Raw genomic sequence first — 22236 nt, forward strand, 5'->3', positions numbered from 1 at the left:
TTTGTGATTGTGTACAGAAACAACAGTAACTAAAGCCAGAAACAGTAATGCTGGAAATAGAAAAATTAGCTGGGCATGGTGGCACGCACTTGTAGTCCCAACTACTCAGGAAGCTGAGGCAGTAGGATCGCTTGAGCCCAGGTGTTTGAGGTTGCTGTGAACTGTGATGACACCATTGCATTCTAGCCCGGGCAATAGAGTGAGACTCTGTCTCAAAAAACAAACAAACAAACAAACAATAAATAAATAAAGCGGGGGTCACTGATAAGCCTCTATTGATGAGCTTAGTTCTCTCATTCGTTATGCCCCTGTAACTTGGGTGCCTTCCTCCCCACACCTTTATTCATGCTTGGCACACAATAGGCATTCAAGAAGTAGTGTTGAACACTCACATGCCTGGAAGTATCTGTGCACCCATGCACTCATTTTACTGTGATGATATTCTGCTATTCAAATGCTACTTTCCTCCATGAAATTATCCTACATTAAATGAGTCTTTTCAAAACTTTTTTTAATTACATAAGTACATTCTCATAAAAATATATAATATGGAAAAATGCAAAGATCTCCTGTTGCTGTCTCTCCATTGCATTCCCCTCTGCAATGTGTATCAACTTGCTGTGTCTTTTCATGCAGATTACATCTTTTAAATGAATAGTAGATGGTATGTGCTCAATAAATAGTATTATCCCACTCCTGGATATATAGTCATTACTATGTATTAAGTACCTATTATGTGTTAGATGCCATCTGTTGTCCCTGCAAATGATTCTGCGAAGTGGACACTGTTATCCCTATTTTAAAGGTAAAGAAATGGGGTTAAGTAAATTCTCTAGAGTAGGCTAGCTGGTAGATAAAACAGAAATCAACCTCGGGTTTAGCTCCATCTTACTGTCGCAGGTCCTTGTCTGTTTCATTCCCATGGGCTTTAACCATATTGTGTTCTATATTATGGGTATCTGTAAAATCTTTCTCAATTTCCAAACTATTACCCCAGTGCCTGGGGTGCATAGACCATCATCCACAGTGGGCTTTCAATAAATACCTACAGAAAAAAAGAGAAAAGAACGTATCAAACCCCGGGTTGCTGGGATGTCCCAAGATGGTGGCCATCTAGTCTGACAAGATTTGTTTTTGCGGATGCACCAGATAGATATTGTCCTGGATCTCAAATTGAGCAAATCCAGTTAGAAATGACTTGCTTGGTGGCACAGTAGAAGAAAAGTCACATCTTCATTTTGGGGGTGTGGGTTATTGTCATTTTGTTGGTTGGCTTTTATTTGTTTTCTTAATCACTAGTTTTGTGTAAATGATAATCTATTTTCAGAGATTTCATAACACAGTAGATGGTGATATCACTATGTCAGATAAAAAGTATGAGGAAAACAGAGGGATGAGTGAACTGGGGAGAGGCAAGGGGAGTGGGAACATGGAATCTTAACCCAATGGGGAGGCACTTAGAAATCACAACTCTTGGGACAGAAAGAAAACCAAGAGATCAGTTCATTTTCATGGGGATAGGTTGGGTAAATAAATGAATGTATCTTTCTGATCCTGGAATCTGGTTGGACCAGAATTGGCCAAACGCACACGAGCACTAGCGCCTGTTTGCACAGCCTTCCCTGCCCTGGAAACCACTTGATGGGAAACCCCATCAAGAAATGTCCTCAATAGATATGATAGACGGAATTCCAAAAAAAGCTATTACCCACAGATGGCCACCAAAAATGTTATGTGAGTTTGCACAAAGGGCTGACACTTTACTTGAATTTTAAATGTGCACATGGATAAGGAGGGGAGATATGTTCTACATTTCATTTCCCAATTGCTCTTGCAGGTCTGGCCGGCTTTGCTCGCCTCTGTCCTGGAGACCAGTATGAGGTGAGTATTGTCTTAGTCCAGGTGTTGGAATTGAGGACTTGAAGGACAGGTGCTGGTTGTCACTATGTTGCTCCTTAAGTTGTCTTTTTTTTTTTAATTTTTAATTTTGAAAAACATTTTAAGCCAATGAGCAAGTTTGGAGATTGATGTAAGACTTCTCATATACCTTTCATCTAGATTCATCACCACTTTTTAACACTATGCCACATTTGCTTCATTATTTTCACTATTGTTGTTATTTTGCGGAACCTTTTTAGAGCAAGATGCAGACAACTTGACCCTTCGTCCCCACCTTCTTCTCCTAAGAATGAAAGGACATTGTCTCACATAAGATCTCACAGTCCTCCACACCAGCGAGTTTAACATTGGCACGTTAGCCAATGTCACCTGATGTACTGTCTATGTTCATATTTTTCCAGTGTCCCAATACTGTAGTAGGTTTTTTTTTCTGATCCAAGATCCAATCCAGAATCATGACTGAAGAATAATAACATCTAGATCTTTATAAAAAATACACTCCATAAAGCCTTTGATCTTTTCCTCCTTCAAAAAGGAACTTATATAATAATTTCATCTGACTATCTCCTCCGAAACCTTCTATAATCATACCTCTTGGTGGGGGTGGGGATGTATCTTCCCATGAACATTAAAGCCGTCCGCCCACGGAAAGACTGCATACCTTCTCCCCAGAGTAGGTTGGATAAGAAGTCCTTGTCCAGCCCCGTCTCCCTCGTCCGGAGGAAGGATGATTTTCTTCCTTGCTTCTGATTGCTAAGTAGGTTTTAGTTGATGGTTCCTTGTCTTTCAAAAGGAGCTGAGGTATGTGGAGAATTAATCCCAATGGCTATTCTGTTGATGCAGAACTAATAAGCAAGAGAAATGTTTGACATGAGTGAGCAAAAGAGCACAGAACAGTGACCTTTTACTAAAGAAAACCCTCCACTCCTCTGTCTTAGAGAAGCAGAATTTACTCCCCTTGAAAAGTGTCTTCCCCTCTTATCATCAGCTCTACCAAGACCCAGGAGTGAGGGGATAGAGAAGGGAGGAGCAGCAGTCACCTGTGTCCTTGCCCTTTTGACCTTGGTGTTGGGGCGGGGGGCGGTGGAATATGAGGGCCGTTGGATGTCTCCTCTCTAGATTTTCATGAAGTATGGCCGGCAGAGGTGGAAACTGAAGGGCAAGATAGAAGTCAATGGCAAGCAGAGCTGGGATGGAGAAGAAACGGTTTTCCTGCCCCTGATAGTTGGGTTCATTTCCATCAAGGTACAATATTGTCATTCCCTTTTGGCATCCTTCCTGGTGTCGTGGCTGGATGATCCGCGCTGGCGGACTTTACCTGTGACTCTGTCTGCCGCCCCTCTGTCCTGCAGACTCATCTGCACTACAGTCCGTTACAAAGACAGCTGCTCTCACGTCAGGGTGGGCAAAGTTAACATAAGATGAGCTTTTGAACTATCCACCTCTGATTTCAGACAGGATTCTGAAAGAAATGACCCAACTGGCTAAGCAAAAAAGAAAAAGTACCCTAGAGTATCCGACCTTTCTCCTGCACTGTGATATAAGGCCTTTCGCCCCTCACTCTCTGTAGGTCACGGAGCTCAAAGGGCTGGCAACTCACCTCCTGGTAGGCAGCGTGACCTGCGAGACCAAAGAGCTGTTTGCAGCCCGGCCTCAGGTGGTGGCTGTCGACATCAATGACCTTGGCACCATCAAACTGAACCTGGAGATCACCTGGTAGTAAGTTGCCATTTTTTACTTCATCATGTGAAAATATATGCTACAGGCTAGTGCTGTTCAAAGTTGGGGCTTCCCCCAACAGCAGCACCAGGGAGCTTGTCAGGAAAGCAGAATCAGGCCCCAGCCCAGACCGACTGTGTCAGAATCTCTCAGGCCCAAGAATCTGTTTAACGGACTCTCCAGGTGATGTGCACACGTGTGAGAGTTGGAGAAGCCTGAGTCATTTCACTCTCCTCTTCCTCCTATTTTAAAATATTTTATTCTGCCTCCTTTCCTCCCTCTCTACCTTTAAATATATCGAGAAATATGTCTTCTCAAGTAAACTAATTTGAAAGAAAATAGCTGTCCAATATGAGAGATTTTGTCCTCAGAAAGCTCCTGATTCTTGCTATAGTGCTTTAATCGCTTAACCTTCTTTATTTTATATACTTCCCACTGCTCTGGAAAATTATGATATCTTTAGTTCCTCCACATTCTCTTTACTGAAATAGAATATTTCCAAAGGGCAAGAGACATCTTTTGTCAAAGCAATGAATTTAAAAGTGGTTTTCCAAAGTCACCCTCTGAGAAAGGTCATGATAAGCTGTTAACACTGGTAGCTCACATCTAATATCATTTTCCTGGCATGTTACCAAGTAAATACGACATGTTAAGTATTAATGTTCAGAGTCTCCTTTGCAATAGAGTCAGGTGTGGAAGCAGCAAAGATGCTGTCACCTTGTCATTGAAATAGCGTCAGCACCCTTTGCCCAGCCCTTCCTTCCTCATAATCTGCAGTCGCTGACATCTCAAATGCAAGATCCTTCTTCTTGCTGGATGAATCGGATATCATGGTGATAAGTGGCATCATTGTGAGCAGACTGTTAGTCTCTTCTCAATCACACAAGAGGCTCTGTCAACCGAAATGAATGGGATTCTATTTTTGAGTGTTTTCTTTAGAACTGAACAATAGTCTGTTAATCTCTTATATTGTTAAAGTGTCCTACAAAGCTCAAAGAATTTCTTACAGACTTTTCCAACATCTTGTGCTGTTGGGGCAAGCATTGATGTGTTTGTGTTTCTAATATCAATGAGGAAGCAGACACATCTAGGTGTATAGATTAATTGTGCTTAAAACTGTGATAAGAATCTGCGGTCCCTTGGGTGGGTCTAGACTTAGTTTTCTGCTCCACTTTCTTTTATCTGGGTTTATTTTCTGACATGTCAATTTAGCCAAAACCAGCTCAGTTCCCACTGGAGTGAGTTTACTTTAGTATAATGAGGTGCTCTCTTGGCCTGCGGTCCATTGATTATAGGTGATTTTAACAAACATGCATACATGGGGACCTGTTGTTTTGCAGTCCATTCGATGTGGAGGACACGACCCCATCCTCAGGTGGCGGGAACAAGGCGGCAGCCCTGCAGAGGAGAATGTCCATGTACAGCCAGGGTACCCCGGAAACACCCACCTTCAAAGATCACTCCTTCTTTGTAAGTTCAGTGTGATTTCTGGAGTAGAATCGATCAGTCTGACCCAGTGCTTGCACCGTGTTTGAAATGCTTCACAGACAGTGCCAGGGATTCTCAGCAATTCCATCAGAGGTGGGGGGCCTCCTCTGTCTTTCCTCTCGCCGCACCCACTTTTCCTATTGCTTTGATGATGATGTGTAGACTTTTTCAAACATTCTCTAAGATCAGCCCTTTAAAGAAGTGACTGTAAACAATGGCCTGCTTGTTTTAATCAGAAACGCTAAAAAGCTAACAGCACGTGGTAACCTGATTCTTCCCATTAACTCCCCCATCTTGCTTTGACTTCTGAAGAGGTGGCTGCATCCTTCACCAGACAAGCCGCGGCGGCTGTCTGTCTTGAGTGCCTTGCAAGACACTTTCCTTGCCAAGCTGCATCGCAGCCGCTCTTTCAGTGACCTGCCCTCCCTCAGGCTGAGGCCCAGGGCCGTGCTAGAGTTTTATGTGAGTGTGGCCTGCCCGGGTGTGGAGTGCTTGACTTGAGGGGCTTGTGGCATGTGTGCTTCGGCATGTCCCTTCTTTTGTCGTCTCTGCCTTGTTCACTGGGTCACTGGGTAATAGTTACAGCTGTCCTGTCCTCGGGGTGGGAAACTTGGCCGTGCATGCAACTTTGTTAGAGAGGCGGTTTATCCTTCTCTTCTAATGATTCCTGTTTTTGTGCTGTGATTTTTCTCCATTGTGGCAAAGATATCCATGGTAACAAGATTTTCATTTTTAAAAACTACAGTCACACCTAAGGCCAAAGGAGATTTTATTTCAGAAGGTAAACAAGCTTAAGCCTTTCAAAAACTGGCGTTCAAGGAACTCAGAAGGATTTCAACCAGTTTTACTAGAGCTATTTCTATTTGAAGAAGTTCTCAGTCTTAGTTTATTGTAGTGTTTGTTAATTTTATACTACCTTGGTAAAAGAAACCCTTAATTCACAGGAACACAATAGGTAACCTACACTGTATGTATTGTACATCATGTCACCAGAGAACACACACACACACACACACACACACACACACACAGAATATCCTGTTCTTCACAGACTTTAGTAATCTTTGAATGTCCAGAGAAGAAAGGACTAAAAGTCTTCCGGTTAATAATAATAACAATTGCATCTTACTCATTGAATTAAAAAATGCAGGTGAAAAAGACCAGGCTAAACTCAAATGCAATTTCACATGTACCAAGACACAGTAGAGCTAGTACAGTTGTGTAGGTAACTGTCAATATAATGTGTATATTCATGCTCATGTGCTGCCGGTTAGAGGGTTGTGGGGGAGAGTTGGTAGAGGTTTAATAGCATAATTTAAACAAGGTTAAGATTAGAAAAAACTTGATGGCTTCCTATAGCCTTCTGGATAAACACAAAGGTCCTCAGAGTGGCCATTCCCATCTGGCCACAGCCCAGCTCGGCCCATCGCTCACTTTTCCAGTCTTTGTCCTCTGCTCCGGCCCCTCTGAGCTTCTGAGTGTCCTCCAAAGGCACCACATCCTCTCAGGATCTCATGTCTTTACATGCACTGTTCCTTCTAGAAAGCACCCCTTCCTCCTCCTTCCTCCTCCTGGCCACTGCCTCACTCTGAGGCTGAGCTCCAGAACCAGCTCTTTCTCAGGCAGCAGCCCTCTCCTCGCTGGGGTCCTGCCCTCATGACATCACACTTCCCTTACAGCACGCATGCCCTTGCACCACTGTGTACGATGTAGACAGACCCCTCCCCTTGGTAGACTATAAGTCTCCTCGGGCAGACTCAATTTATTCTAACTCAATATTTGCCACTTACATAGGTATAAATTTGGGTTTGAGAATTGGAACTCAGGAGAAATGGCTAGGGAGGACTTTGGAATTTCAATAAGAATTGTGACTACTCAATCCTCTTGCCTCCCACCAATGCCTCCCCAACCCCCTTCCCCCCCACACCCAGTGCTACCATGAGAGGGCGCCCCAGGAGACCAGATGAGGCTGGACAGGACCACCTGGAGCTCCCATGGGTTCTGCGAGATGCCTAAGTGACCCCCATGGAGGAGGTTCAGATCATAGGACTCCAGGCCTTCCTTATCCCTCCACAACAGTTCCCCCTTTAATCTCTCCTAGAGGCATAAGTTGTAGGGGAAGGGTGTGCAAATAGGGGAGGGAAGAAACTAAAACAAGCTGGAGGAAAAGAAGAGGAACACCAGAACTCACCACTTCAAGGACTTTGGGAAGCACAGTTTCATAATCACTAATAGAAGGAAACATTCTCAGTCTTAGAAGTGAAGAGACTGAGCTTGTAGAGGTTACTTGAGTGTCTCGGTGACACATCATTTTACTCGTCCTGCAGTTAAAGTAAATCTCCTTCCCACCAGACTAGAGTGGACAGTTTGGGTGGAACTAACTGCATGTGTCAGGATGTAGTGGCCTCAGATCCAGCAGCCATGGGACCCAGGACATGGCTGGAGGAGGACAGGGAGACTTTATCTTTCTGTCTGCACCCCGTTTCACTAGCTGTAACATTTTTGTGTGCTAGGCTTATTCCCAGGACTATTGTGAGAATTCTTCATTGCATATGTGATTAAAATAGACATTAACTTGATATTAATACTACCATTTACTTTAAAAATCTAATCTGGGCCAGGCATGGTGGCTCGCACCTGGAATCCCACCACTTTGGGAGGCCAAGGTGGGAGGATGACTTGAGGCCAGGAGTTCCAGAGGAGCCTCGGAACATAGCAAGACCCTATCTCTACACAAAATAAGAAAAATTAGCCAGGCGTGGTGGTACATGCCTGTAGTCCCAGTTACTCAGGAGGCTAAAGTCAGAGAAAAATAGTAATAATCATCTGGAATCTAAGAAAAATGAGCCATTTTGATGGAATGAATCTCAAATAACTAGAAAATCATTTCCACAAAGCAACATTTGGCATTTAGACACTATACACAGACTCCACAGTGCAAGGAAAATTGACCTCGAAATTGTAATGCCTGAATAAACAAATTATCTTGGTTACCTGGATATTTCTGACCTCTTTCTTCAGCGTTCTGCTTCATGAAGCACAGAGCACACCTGTGACACAGACCGAGTCTGCTTGACAGAGGGCTCAGTGTTTGTAGACACACTGGGAGCCCTGGGTTTTGCCCCCTGGAAGATAGATGTTCAATGTATTAGTCTTTTTCTCTTATTTCTAGAGAAACTATGGAAATGCATTGCTGGCCTTGAATTATTTATGGCATGGTTACTAAATTAATAAAACATTTTCAAGAGCTTGGGATTTGTGGGTAGAAATTTAAAAAAAAAAAATTATTAAATAACTGAAGCAGAACAAAGCATCACATCTGTGGAGTGAAATAACATGAATGTTGGAAAGTCTGTTAAGATAAATGCCAAAAAAAAGAAAAAGAAAAAAATCTGTAGTATTATTCATAGCTGTGGCTGCCAAATATTGTGAGATGCTGGGATTTAGAAAACAAGCACCATCCCCCGCCCAAACTTTTCTTTTGAAAAATGTCAAACCTAAGAATAGTACCATGAACTTTCACCTGAATTCAACAATGGAAATGGTTTTTAGTGGCTTGTTTTCTTTTGCCAGTCATGCACACACACACATACACAACTCAAGAAATAAAATGCTAATATTATGAAAATTCTGCCTTTTAAATTTTAATTGCTTTGTATTCTGTCTGAAGATAAACCATGCCAAATGCATCATTTGTATCAAAAATAATAACAAAGTACCTTTTATCCACAGTCAAATCTACCTGATGACATCTTTGAAGATGGAAAGGCAGCCGAGGAGAAAATGCCACTTTCTTTCAGCTTCAGTGACCTGCCCAATGGGGACTGCACCCTCACCTCCAACTCAACAAATCCGGAAATTACCATCACCCCTGCAGAGCATAACCACAGCAGCCTGTCCTCCCAGAATGAGGGCATGGATGATACCAGCTTGGCATCTTCCAGGAACTCCTTGGGAGAAGGCCAGGAGCCAAAGTCACACCTGAAGAAGGAAGACCCGGAGGAGCCCGGGAAGCCTGCCTCGGCCACGTCCGAGCCTTGCCGCCAACAGTCTGCAGGTGCCGGGGCTGAGCGCCTGTTCCTCGAGAATGGTGTCGCGGAGGCACTTCTGCAAGAGTCCGATGAGGCCTCTGAACTCAAGCCTGTGGAACTGGACACTTTTGAGGGAAACATTACGAAGCAGCTGGTCAAGAGGCTCACCTCAGCAGAGGTGCCAGCGGCCACAGAGCGGCTGCTCTTTGAGGGCTCTGTCGGTGGAGAGTCTGAAGGCTGTAGATCCTTTCTAGATGGAAGCTTAGAGGATGCCTTTAACGGGCTTTTCCTTGTATTAGAACCACATAAAGAGCAGTATAAAGAGTTTCAGGATCTAAACCAAGAAGTCATGCATTTGGATGATATTCTAAAAGTAAGTACCTCTTCAGAAAAATTGGATTAGGTTTGGAAAGAGGCATCCTAAACCAGCATTCTATTTAAGATGGTATATCTTTTTTAAAATCCTGTTCTATCACAGGATCAATAGATAATCATCATTTAAGTGGCATGGATCGTTATGCCAATAGTGCACATTAATTTTTGTTTTCCTGGTAACAGGAGATTAACTACATTGATTAGGACTTAAATTAAAAACGCTAAAGAACTCCTCCAGTCCCAGAGTTAATCCTTCTAATCCCAAATGTGAAATGGTTGCACTTTGATCATCACAGTCTCACCGATGTCACCGAGTAGGCTCCCTCTCAGGGTATCAGGAAAGCAGGGAGCCCCTTTCCTGATTGGAGTCGGAGTTAGCCAGCCCCAGCGTGAGAGCCACCGGCATCCTTCCCTCCCTCTCCCACCCTGCATAGCACTGCCTGCGTGGAGGATTCCCGTCTGGATTTGGCCCAAATCAGCAAGTCAGAATCTCCAATCAATCATCAATGAATAATCATCGGTTCAACTCTTGCAGCTGGGGGACCCCAGCCTCCACCAGAGATATCGTCCTCAATTCGTGGTGATCAGACAGCCCAGGGTAGAGGTGGGAAGGTAGGATGAGAGGGACTATGTCCTCTCAGGCAGGAGGTCCTAATAATGAGATCCTTATTGCTCCATCAGAATGCATCTGTCTCCACCTGGCACATGGATTAAATTTTTTTAAAAACACCGCACAAGGCTGAGCACAGTGGCTTGTGCCTCTAATCCCAGCATTTTGGGAGGCCAGGGCTGTAGGATCACTTGAGGCCAGAAGTTCAAGACCAGCCTGGGCAATATAGGAAGACCCCCATCTCTACAAAAAATTTAAATGTTAGCCAGGCATGATGACACATGCCTGTAGTCTTAGCTACTCCAGAGGCTGAGACAAGAGGGTCACTTGAGCCCAGAAGTTCGGGGTTACAGTGAGCTATGATCATGCCACTCCACCGTGGGCAACAAAGTGAGACCCGATCACCTAAAAGAAAAGAAAAAACTGCACAAGGAGCCAGAACTTGAATTTTTGTCTCAAATTTCACTCCCACTTCTTGTATTCTTTGCTTTGCGACTGTGATTTATATTGTCACATAGAAGAGAACTTGGATCCTTTTTCTTGAAAGAGCAATTCTTTAGGGGACCTGCGCCACAAAAAGGCTTGAAAGTAAGGTTGCAGTGGCAAGCTGAGAACCAACCCACAGAAAGCTGTTGCATCCCTTTGTATGACTGTTTTTAAGATGTGGTTCCCGAAGGCATCTGGAACTACATTTCCAAGGCTTTTCTAACCATCTTATCTCTCTATTCAGTCATGTTGACCTAGCTCTGGAGGACATTTGTGCCTAAGGCAGATAATTCAGGCTCTAACTCTCCAGGTCCTTGAATGCTCATGACAGATTAGGTTCAGCTGTGGACAGAGCCTCCCAGAAGCAGGGAAGGGCACTCTGAATCTGCTCTCTTTAAAATGTATTACAAAAGCATCAGCTCAGGTTTTGTGCCTGGAGGTTGCTTATCTCGTACTCCACTGAGCGAGCATCTTTTCCGCACAGTTGACAGCTTTGGGCAAAAGGTTTTCATTTCAGATAGCTGACACACAAATTGACCCCACCTGAAGTGAATGCCTTAAAGGAAGTCCGTAGTGATGGTAGCTCCTATTCCAGGCATTTAGGATGCTGATATGTAGTTCAATCCACTGGGAAGCATGAAGCACGTCATCTGTTAGTTTTATAAAAACCTGGTGGTCACGGATTTCTTTCCAGAGTATTATCTCAGTCTGCTGTTGTTCCAAAACTATCCTGCTACTGAAATCTTCAACTGTCCCCTTTTTTTGTGATGACCAGTATTTAAACACACCCATACTGTACAGGATCAAGTCGTGTGGATAGCCAGTTTAAGAAACAGGACCCTAGAAGTGGGTTGAGTCCAGACTGGCTCCCTCTATCCCCCTGAGATTGAAAACTTCATGAGAGTTTAGGTCTGGGGCAAGTGGCTTTGTATCCAGCCAGAATTAAAGCATCAGCTGGACAAAGCTCTCTCTTTTTCTCCCCCCTCCTTCACATTCCTAGGATGCTAAACATCTTCAGGATCAGAAACTAAATGATGCTGCCTCTTGGACGGAGATCACTGAGGGTGAATGAAACAACTGTGATTTAAAAGACTGAAAGACGTTTTCCCCGTGTGATTTTGTGCCATCTTGAGTGTCAGAGACAAATCCCCACAAGGCCCTTCCAACCTTGTGCTAAGAAATCAGCAAGGAGTACCACCTAACTGGATGGAGGACATTTAGTGCTTCTTATGTGCAGGACTTGTCCCATTCAATCCACCCCAGCGTCCTCTTGAATATTTGGAAATACTTCTGTCTTTGTGCCCACAGCAACTGGCACTGTTCTGTTTATAATGTTTCAGCTTATGCCCAGCATTAGAGAATGCTCCAGGCCATAGAATGGGTTTGCTCCCATAATTCCAGGGCCTGGTCAGAGAAGTGATGAGACTTGTTCCTTTCAAGATAGAGCTCCAGAGAAAGCAGGGCTAGTTCTTATCATGCCCACGCCATTCATTTTTTTCCATGATACTGAAAGGAAAAATTATATGCTGTGAATATAACCTGAAAATATAGGACTTCTTACATAGGGAGCGTGGGCTAGGTGAATTTGAGCAGTTTCCTGTTTCTAGGATTTGTTTTATTAGTCTTTTAGAGCAGGTGCCTTAGATAGCTAGCACCTGTCTGAGGACACTGAAGATGTTGCCTCTTGAAATTAGAGATTCATCATCGACTCAGTGACTTAAAATTTGTCTGTTGGTTGTATTTTCTTTAAGAATGAGCATTAGGCAGAGGGAATATAGCATTTCTGTTTCCCAAAGCTTTGTGGTTGTCATTTTTCTAAAACTTTTTGTTATAAAATTTTAAACGGAAGTAGAGAACATCCTATAATGGATCCCAACGTGCCCATCCTTTAACCTCCACGGTGATCACCTCATGACAATCTTGTTTCATCTGTTCTTCTACCTGCTCACTTCCCTCTGGATTATTTTGAAACAAATCCCCATATATTGTGCCATTTTGTTCATGGTTGTACTTTTTTGGATATAAAGATTTTTAAAATGCATTTTTTAAAATGCCAACAAAAAATAAAAGCTTGAAAAAAAAAAGTGTCGCATCTGCAACTGAGTGCCATGTGTCCTCTTTCTCCTTCCGAATGTGTTGATGCCTTCTCTCCTTGGTGCCTTCTACCTTTGCAGTGCAAGCCAGCAGTAAGCCGCAGCAGGTCTTCCAGTTTAAGTCTTACAGTTGAAAGTGCTTTAGAAAGCTTTGATTTCCTGAACACCTCTGATTTTGACGAGGAGGAGGATGGTGATGAGGTTTGTAATGTTGGAGGAGGTGCTGACTCAGTATTTTCAGACACTGAGACTGAGAAACATAGGTAAGTCTGAAGTTAGTGTCTACTTGTATTTCTCCTGTCATAGCTGGTATAGTAGCTGTTTGTTACCATCAGAGGGGACCTGGTGCACATCTCCAGGGAAGATAAAACTCCCTATGTGAGTGACCAATTGGCTTACAGTTTCTTTGTATTGTCAAGTACAACTTCTAAATATTGCTCACCTCTTTTGAATTGCTCAAAGGAAAATAAATTTCTTTCCTTCTTTATAAATGAAGGGGAAAATTTTGTTTGCATACATCTTATAGGGTTCAGTGTCTACAATTGGACCCCATGCAATTAATTCCAAATTAACTAGGTATACTGTTTCTGGAGAACCTCCTACTGGATAGTAAATTTGGACTTGGTTCTCCTTGGTCTTTGTTTTGGGGAGGTTTGTTTTCCCTGTCCATTTACCTGTTTCTCAGTCGGTTTAAGCCCAGCAAGTCTTTGCGTGAGATTAAGCTCATGAATGCAATGTCAAAGCCAGGTTTAAGTCCCATGGTACATATTTTCCTTGGAATGTAAGAGGGATGACTGATGACTGATAACAGCCCCTGGATCTGCAGCCCTCTAGGTGAAGAATGTGACCTCCTTGCTGGGGGGTGGCGAAGGTGAAACATTGTCACCTTCTCCATCAGGCATCCTTGGGCAGCCAAATCACATTTTTAGAGCTAATGCCTGGGGCCCATTTTGTAATTATAGATGAACAAAACAAGCACAATGGAACATACCTCCCTCAATTGCTGCAAAGGGTAGATTGCCCACCCATCTTTACCTATGACACAACGTTTTCGAGTTACAATGACCATGACAATTCCTCCTTCACAAATCTTTCTGTGAGAGATGTTATTGTTTTTGGTTTTTGTTGTTCCTGGAGGGTTTCTTCTTCCACAATAGAACCAGGAAAAAACCATGAGAACTAGAATTTACCTCTTGAACAAACTGGGAGCTTAGCAAAGAAAATTTGTTGAATGAATGTAATGCTTAAGTTATACTTCTCCATTGTACATTGAGATTTTTCTAGCTCAGTTGGGTTTGTGAAATGCTTCTTGACCAAAAGTTGTTCTGTATACTTGTTAACATAAGCTGTTACATAATATAGCAAGGTCAGGCATCCATTTAAACTCTTTCTCTTCTTGCATTTAAACAACAAAAATACCACAGCTTGTGTACATTTTGCAGAACAATAATATTAAACATGTCTAATTCAATCAATCTTATTATATGGCATCAGAGGTATTAGGAAAAAGCATGTGTGTGTGTGTTTTAAATATGTATTGACTGCCATGTGTTCATTGCCAACACACAAGCTGAGTGTTTTCCCCTTGGAGGCAAATGTGAATCAGAATAAAGCATTCAAAGCCTCTAAACGCTGGTGAATGAGCTTTATAAATTGTAGACACTGGAGAGTGTGAGGCTAGAAGCCAAAAGCTGCCCTGTCCCATCTAGCTGTGTGAGCTGGGACATGCTCATTAACATCCCTGCTAGTCGTGTGAAATGAGACTACAATTCCCTCCCTTCCTAGCACACAGATTTAAGACTAAAATTAGATAATATATGCAACAGATTTTTTTTAAATGTAAATGCCCATCATCATATAACTTTAGACAGTTTAACAGTGAGATTTAAATAAAACATGAAAGGCAGAACTAAGCTATGCCTCTAAATATTCAAACACCCCTTTTAACTTTTGTCCAGATAGAACATAGTGCCTCTCTTCTTGGCAGCTTTCCTTTTTTCTTTTCTTCAAGTAGCAATTGATCTGAAGCCAGGAAAAAGCCTTGACAGATTATTTCTTAATGGCATTGCCCTTGGGAAACCACAAATATAGAGGACAGTTTAATCCCAGGGAATTTGGCAGATCACTCTGCCAACAGAGCAGGAAAGTGCAACAAATGCAAAATGAGGGCACATTTCACAGATTTCTTGGTAAACTATTTCATAAATGCTTCATTGTGCTTGAGAAGCAAACAGAGAATTCTGGAAGCAATTTGTTTGCATGGTCTTTTAACACTAGGCAAATTGACAACCAGGCCTAATTAAGTCATTTTTGAAAGGTATCTCTATTTTTCAAGGTAGGCAAATGAAAGACCATTTTCAGGGGGAGCTATTCAGGCCTGACATGAGCCACATTGAGTTGACCTGTGGTATTTGTGCACAGAAATAGCTAATGTTTTGCCCACCTTCCTGCTTCAACAGTTATAGGTCCGTTCACCCGGAAACCAGAGGGCATCTCAGTGAAGCACTGACTGAAGACACAGGAGTTGGGACCAGTGTGGCAGGAAGCCCTCTGCCACTGACCACAGGGAACGAGAGCCTGGACATCACCATTGTCAGGCACCTACAGTACTGCACCCAACTGGTTCAGGTAGGATCAGCGACCACATTTGTGCTTGAGAATCCAGGTTGTTTACGTACCAAGAAAGTGTGCTTTCATTTTTCAGTTTTGCTGGGGAAATGAGAATTCAGGAATAAGAGAACAGTCCTGCTTTGCTTTGAGCCAGCTCAAAAATGCTGATGGGCATGCCAATGCTTCTTCAACCCTGAGTTTTTCACCTTAAAACCTGGAGACCTTTTAAGGTCTGGAGACCTTAAAAGGTAGTAGGTGGAATATGGCTAGCTCTCAATTTTGACTAATGTGGTAGTAGATGAGAGTAATTTAAGAAAATTTTTTAAAGGTATTTGTATTCTGCCATCTGCAAATGGAGTTTGAAAATCAGTAGTACTGAACATATAGGAATGTGAATGTCACAGGAATTTGTTTTTCGCCCCTGCATAGCTAAAAGCAAAGTGCTAAGAAACGTAACTGTGTTTTCCCAGATCTTGAGTAAGTACTTCTTCTTAACAATGGGAAGAAATACTTCTCTGGGTCATCATCATCATCACCAGTTAGCTCTCACTCTAGAACACCCTAGAGCTGGTTTTACTTCTCATCTCAAGCTGTCTACCACTTAAGGTTTTTCAACAGTGCAGCAAATGTATTGAATTTCTTTTGTTGAAGGACGGATCTCCTCTGTCCTGAACAAGACATTTTTCCCCAAGCATCTACTTGAAAGCTTCCTCCTTGGCTTGTTGCTTGTCTTCACCTAATGTTGTCCTTCTCCCAGCTTGCTCAGATGTGCGTAGAACAGGGAAAAATGTGCAAGCAAATGTAATAATGGTTTCAGGGAGATCTGCCAAGCAGGAAAAGTGCAAAAAGAAGAGGAATTGTGCTCCTAAGAGCCTAGGATCAGCTGGAAAGCAAGAGTCAGGGTGAGGAGTAGGAGCCCTAGGGAGGCCAGGAGTGGGGCGGTTTTGCTTCCTTGGTAACACGCTGGTGGGGAGATGAAGAGGAATATGCTTCTCCACCACCAATGAAGAACCTCAGGGTAGCTTCAGGCAACTTACGTGCTGTGGGAATTGGTTGGTGATTATAACCTTGCCACTTGGTTGGCCAACACCCTAGTTGAACTCTTCTATCGAGTACTGAGGTTAAAAATCATGATTCCGGCTGGGCACAGTGGCTCGCGCCTGTAATCCTAGCACTCTGGGAGGCCGAGGCGGGTGGATCGCTTAAGGTCAGGAGTTTGAGACCAGCCTGAGCAAGAGCAAGACCCCGTCTCTACTAAAAATAGAAAGAAATTATCTGGACAACTAAAAAAATATATATATAGAAAAAATTAGCCGGGCATGGTGGCGCATGCCTGTAGTCCCAGCTACTCGGGAGGCTGAGGCAGGAGGATCACTTGAGCCCAGGAGTTCGAGGTTGCTGTGAGCTAGGCTGATGCCACGGCACTCACTCTAGCCCGGGCAACAGAGCGAGACTCTGTCTCAAAAAAAAAAAAAAAAAAACATGATTCCGAAAACCAATCTAGCAGAAGATGCAATTTCTTTTCTGATCAAAACGGGACAAGGATTTTTGTTTACTTATAGCTATTCCATACTCACCAACCATTCAAGTGACACAACTTTCACAGCTCTGTATCCTTGTTGAGCCTGATACTGTGCTGAGCAAGCTATCGGTTTACCTATTAGAGGAAAGTAGCTATTTTGTGAGACATAAAAGTGTTCTCTTCCATAAAGGGTGAATGTTTTCTCCCAGGAACTAATTGGCATGCAGTAGTCAGTGCAATGTTTCTCCTTATAATAAGCCCATAGTTATAACATTTCAGCTCTTTGGTGGGGAAGACCAATGCTAGACAAACAAAAGAGACGGATATAAAGATGTAGACTGAAGGGGTGAGGCTTAGAAACTTAATTTCTCACTTGCACTCATTCCTGAATCTATGAATTTACTTATTCACTTGGTATATAATTGCAGAGAGATAAAAATGGAGATCCGCTAAGACTCAAAATAGCTACAATTATTTTTGAATAAAGTATTAGTACATAATTGCTAAACTAGACTTTGAGTTTGAAGATCCTGTTTGTTTTGGAGTCCAAATACGTTAGACAGTGCAGCATGAAAGTCTGAGACTGCAGCCCGCATCCATGCCTCCCAGGTGACCAGGGCAGATCTCTGAGAGACACAGAGAGAGGAGTAGAACCATCAGGCTGCAAGCGACTTACGTCCTTTTCTCTCTCAGCCCTCTTCATTCTTATGACCCATACAGAAGTGAAATCACTTAGTGCTTTTGTGACCTTAGGCAGGTTACTTAACCTCTCTGTGCCTCAGTTTTGTCGCCAGTAAAATGGGGCTATCAGTAGGACCTACCTCACTGGGTGGTTGTGAGAAATCACATAACACATGTATTACATAAGCCTCAGACCAATGCCTGGTACATTATAAGCACTCATTAATTGTAATGAGATAGCTCTGATTGTAATTTTGATTACTGTACAATCTTCTCTTAATTTTCAGCTTGAAAACAAACAAAAAAATAAAACCATACTGTGAAAAATTACCATACTTTTCAACAAATCTTTTTCTGCTTACACATCAAGACACAGCCTAAATCTGCCCTTCCAGTTTCAAAGAGGAAGATCAGATTTACAGTACATAAAAGGGAAGGCAGCTTCACAGTAACCTTGCAGCTCTACTACTGAGAAAATGCCAGAATTTATGCAGGCATGAAACAATGTAAAGCAACAAAAACATGTCTCATTTCATCAGACGTTGTCACCGGCATGGAATGAGGAACATTTTCAAGCTAGAACAAAGACATTGTAGGAGTTTATTTAGCATCATCACCACATTCAGGAAGGCTGGTTAGGGAAAGTTCTGTTGACAACAACATAATTGAGACAGCGGTGTTGTTTGTTTTATCAGCAAATTGTTTTCTCAAGCAAAACCCCATTCGTGGCGAGAAATCTCTTAGAGAAGCTTTCTAGGCAGATCCAAGTGATGGAAAAACTCGCAGCTGTCAGTGATGAGAACATAGGAAATATCAGTTCTGTTGTGGAAGGTAAGTATCTGCCAGTTACACCAGCATTCATGTAAATGATGACACCCCTAACCCAATCTGCTGCCTGTGACTGTTCAATATGTTGCTGGAAAAACAGAAAAGCAATCTTAGGCCATAGCATAGAGTAAGGTCTCTATACTAGTTGGCCTGGTTAACACCACACTTCAGCCTTCTGAGTCAAAACAGCAGACACATAGCTATTTCTTTTTTTCATATATATATGTATTATATATATGTTTTTTTTTTTTCAGAGCCAGGGGTCTCACTATGTTACCCAGGCCAGTCTCATTGATTTCCCGGGCTCAAGTGATCCTCCTGAGTAGTGGGGACTGGAAGCATGTGCCACTGCACCCAATTCCATGTAGTTTTTCCTATCGGGCCTCCACCTCCCAGAAGTCAGACACAGACACAGAGACAGCGTCCACCTAGCAGGCAGAGTTTTCACAGACTTTCTGATGGTGTGATTCCTTTTAGGGACAGATGGTCAGGACTGTTCTTGTGCCATGGACTTGTCTATGACAACTCCTATACTGACTGTCAAATGGAAGATGCTTCCAAACCTTGCTGGAAAAAGGCAGAGATGCATAGATTCAAAGGCCCCAGGAGAGTCCCTGGTTCTAAGAGTTTTAAATAGAGAACTTGACATGGGGAAGATACTTTTGAATTTGTGTGGTCTGTCTATAGGGCACTTTTGTAAAGACAAGAATATATGTCTCTTTTCACATCAGATACTCAGTGGAAGTAAGACCTTCTAGATCATCTCTGATTAAGCCTTAAACTCCCTTTCCCTATACATTTCTGCCTCCTGCATCTATTACTACTAGAAGCAAGTGACCTTGACAGGTCTCTGAGAGGCATATCAAAGGGCAGGACACTCGGCTGCAAGCGACTTATGTCCTTTCCTCTCGCAGGCCCCTCTTCACAATCACAGCCACATCCAAGTGAAACATTGATCCTGTGCTACCAGGGACCATGCTGTCCAGTCATTGCGGTCTGAGAGCCCTCTGGCCACCTACTGCTACGTTCCACCCCCTTAGGAAAATCTCCTGAAGTTTGGGTCTCTGATCCGATGGATTTTTGCTATAAAGTTACAGGAGATGAGATGACTGGAATGTCTCCCAAGGGTAGAGCTGCTGTGTTTCCTATCACTGAAAGCAAACAACCTTGTTTTTCCTCCATTTTGTTTGTTTTTTTTTTTTTTTTTTGCTCTCCAATGAGCTCCTCGTCATAACTTCTTTACCCTTTGGACCATTTGCCAACCACAGAGGAATCTTGTAGTTCCAACTGAAAACCGCAGTCCTATAGAAAAAAAACCCACAAAGGCCCCATCACACTTCCCCCTCCCCCACCCAGGCGCATGTCTCTGTCTGCTCCCTTTAACACATGTGTTGTGGGTGGGGGTTGCTCTTCTTCTCCAGCTATACCAGAGTTCCACAAAAAGCTGTCTTTGCTGTCATTCTGGACCAAGTGCTGCAGCCCAGTTGGCGTCTACCACAGCTCAGCTGACAGGGTGATTAAGCAGCTGGAAGCCAGCTTTGCCAGAACTGTCAACAAAGAATATCCAGGACTTGCAGACCCAGGTACAAGAGAGCAGCAGAGACAGAATTTCCGTCCTTTAGTGTGAGAGTGTGCGCAGATGGCTTTCCCCCACCCCTTGCCCCACAGCTGAGGATGGGGGGCACACAAAAGGCCAACTCTGAAAAAATGGTGTCCTCTCCAGGGAAAACAGCGTCTACTCAGTTAGATTTAAGAAAAAAAAGATGTTGAGCATGTTTTAATTGAGAATATCAGCAGTGACTTTTAAAGTTACTACATTTCTGCATATTGCTATTTCTGTATGTATACTTTTTTCATCAAAACGTCACCAATATGGGAGTGTCAAATGATACAACCACTTTGGAAAGACTGTTTGGCAGTTTCTACAAAAGCTCAACATACCCCCTACCCTAAGATCCAGCAATCCCACTCCTAAATATATTACATAAAGAGAAATAAGGGCTATGTTCACAAGAAAGGACATGTATCGGAAGATTCATAGCAACTTTATTCACAAAAGCCAAAAATTGGAAATAACCCAAATGCCCACAACAAAAGAATGGATAAATTTTATTGATACTATAGAGTATTACACACTAATTTTTTTAAAGAACACATTGTTGCTACAAGCAACAATTGGACGAATTTCACAAATACTTTGTTGGGTAAAAGGAACCAGATACAAAAAATACATACTGTTTTAATTCCATTTATGTGAAGTTCAAGAAGAGGCAAAACTAATTTATGTCAATAGAAGTCAGATTGTTAGTTACCTGTGGTAGGGATGGGCGGGTAGCTATAGACTGGGAAGGGCACAAGAAAACCTTATGGGGTGCTGGCCACCTTCTGTGTCTGATCTAAATGGCGGTTACACAGGTGTGCACATGTGCAAAGACCGTCCAGCTGTATATTGAAGATTAGCTCACTTTGTGTACTTCACCGTCTTATACCACAATGAAACATAAATAAATGAACTACTGAATGAATGAATAAAAGGTCATGTTTCTTAAACCGCTTTGTATCTTTCCCTTCCAAATAGTGTTTCGAACCCTGGTGTCTCAAATCCTGGACCAGGCTGAGCCTCTGCTTTCCTCCAGCCTCTCCTCAGAAGTCGTCACCGTTTTCCAGTATTACAGTTACTTTACCAGCCATGGTGTGAGTGACCTAGAGAGTTATCTCAGCCAGCTGGCCAGGCAAGGTAGGACGTGCTCTTTTGTCAGACTGCAGTGGTGGCTCAATTCGAAGTTATCGCTGGTCTTTTTTAATCATGGTTTTTAGTGATAGTAGCCTTTTTTTTTTTCAAGTTCACAGTTGAGCTGAGATCTGTCTTTTAAATGACTTCTGGACTTTTAACATTAGTAAGCCTCTTGTTAATGAACCAGGGATTTACTAAGAGCGCCCTAGTCATTCAGCCAGAGGTGTACCATTAATGGAAAGTTGGTGAATCATTTAAGATTTCACTGAATTTCTTTCCTTCATTAATGTATTGCTATGTGTAGGATCAAACCTACAGGCAATACTATTTTATATTCCCATTTTGGTGGGGCTTTTATTAATAATAGGAAGAAATGGGGCTTGAAAGAAAGCAGGTAGGTGATACAGTGGGAAGGAAAAGGAGGAAAACTAAATCCAGGGCTGCATGTCCATGGAACGAAGAGAGTGGGTGCCAGTGTAGGGGTGCAGTGATGAAGCTCATTCTTTCCATTTCATGTGGCCCTTCAGATATTAGAAATCAAATAAGTACCTGCATCAAATGAAAGCCTCTTCAGGAGTGGAGCCAGGCAGTGAGCAGCAGATTTCTGGTTCCCAGGTTTATGCTCTATAAATCCACAGAGCCTTGACAGTGCAGGTTGAAAGGGACTGGAGAACGAGGTGTGTTCTTTGGGACTAGGTAGAGAGTTTGGCACAGCAGCAACGTGCCTGGCACAGACGCAGCCTTAGTGCTCCATTTCAGAACATTAAACCCTGTGACAACATGGTCAGCATGTTGGTTGGCATCATGGTGAAGGAAGAAGCTCCTCCTCTAGCCAGCACTGTACCGACCTGGAGCATGGGAGAGTCTGCACATGACCCTTACGAATGGCAGCGCTCGCACAGAGGACCAGGAAGAGGAAGTGTAGGCAGGAAGACCTGGTTTAGGACGACAGGGTCTTATATTATTATAGTCTTTATTTCTTGATACTAAATTTATCACAGTCTAAATCAGTCATCTAAGAAAATGCCTATATTACTCAGTTCGTATCAGTGGTAGTTTACATCTCCAAGCCTCTTATTACGTGGTCTCCAGGAAGGCCTACTCATTTACTGATAGGAATGGGGAATGACAATGAAAAAACCCTAACCTTTTAAGTGTCC

The 22236-nt window shown here is 42.9% G+C and overlaps 1 protein-coding gene across 1 annotated transcript in view; it reads left to right on the plus strand.

Moving 5' to 3' along the window:
* Window positions 1-22236, plus strand: part of FAM65B (family with sequence similarity 65, member B) — a 108727-nt gene that overhangs the window by 73794 nt on the left and 12697 nt on the right. The window contains exons 9-18 of the mRNA XM_012638674.1: window positions 1838-1881; window positions 3019-3144; window positions 3470-3618; window positions 4959-5088; window positions 8839-9510; window positions 12783-12964; window positions 15161-15329; window positions 18210-18345; window positions 19764-19925; window positions 20921-21079. Coding sequence (XP_012494128.1) covers window positions 1838-1881; window positions 3019-3144; window positions 3470-3618; window positions 4959-5088; window positions 8839-9510; window positions 12783-12964; window positions 15161-15329; window positions 18210-18345; window positions 19764-19925; window positions 20921-21079 — 1929 coding nt within the window. The remainder of the gene's footprint in view (window positions 1-1837; window positions 1882-3018; window positions 3145-3469; window positions 3619-4958; window positions 5089-8838; window positions 9511-12782; window positions 12965-15160; window positions 15330-18209; window positions 18346-19763; window positions 19926-20920; window positions 21080-22236) is intronic.

The sequence above is a fragment of the Propithecus coquereli genome, unplaced genomic scaffold (genome assembly GCF_000956105.1).
Source record: "Propithecus coquereli isolate 6110/MARCELLA unplaced genomic scaffold, Pcoq_1.0 Scaffold131, whole genome shotgun sequence".
NCBI lineage: Eukaryota > Metazoa > Chordata > Mammalia > Primates > Indriidae > Propithecus > Propithecus coquereli.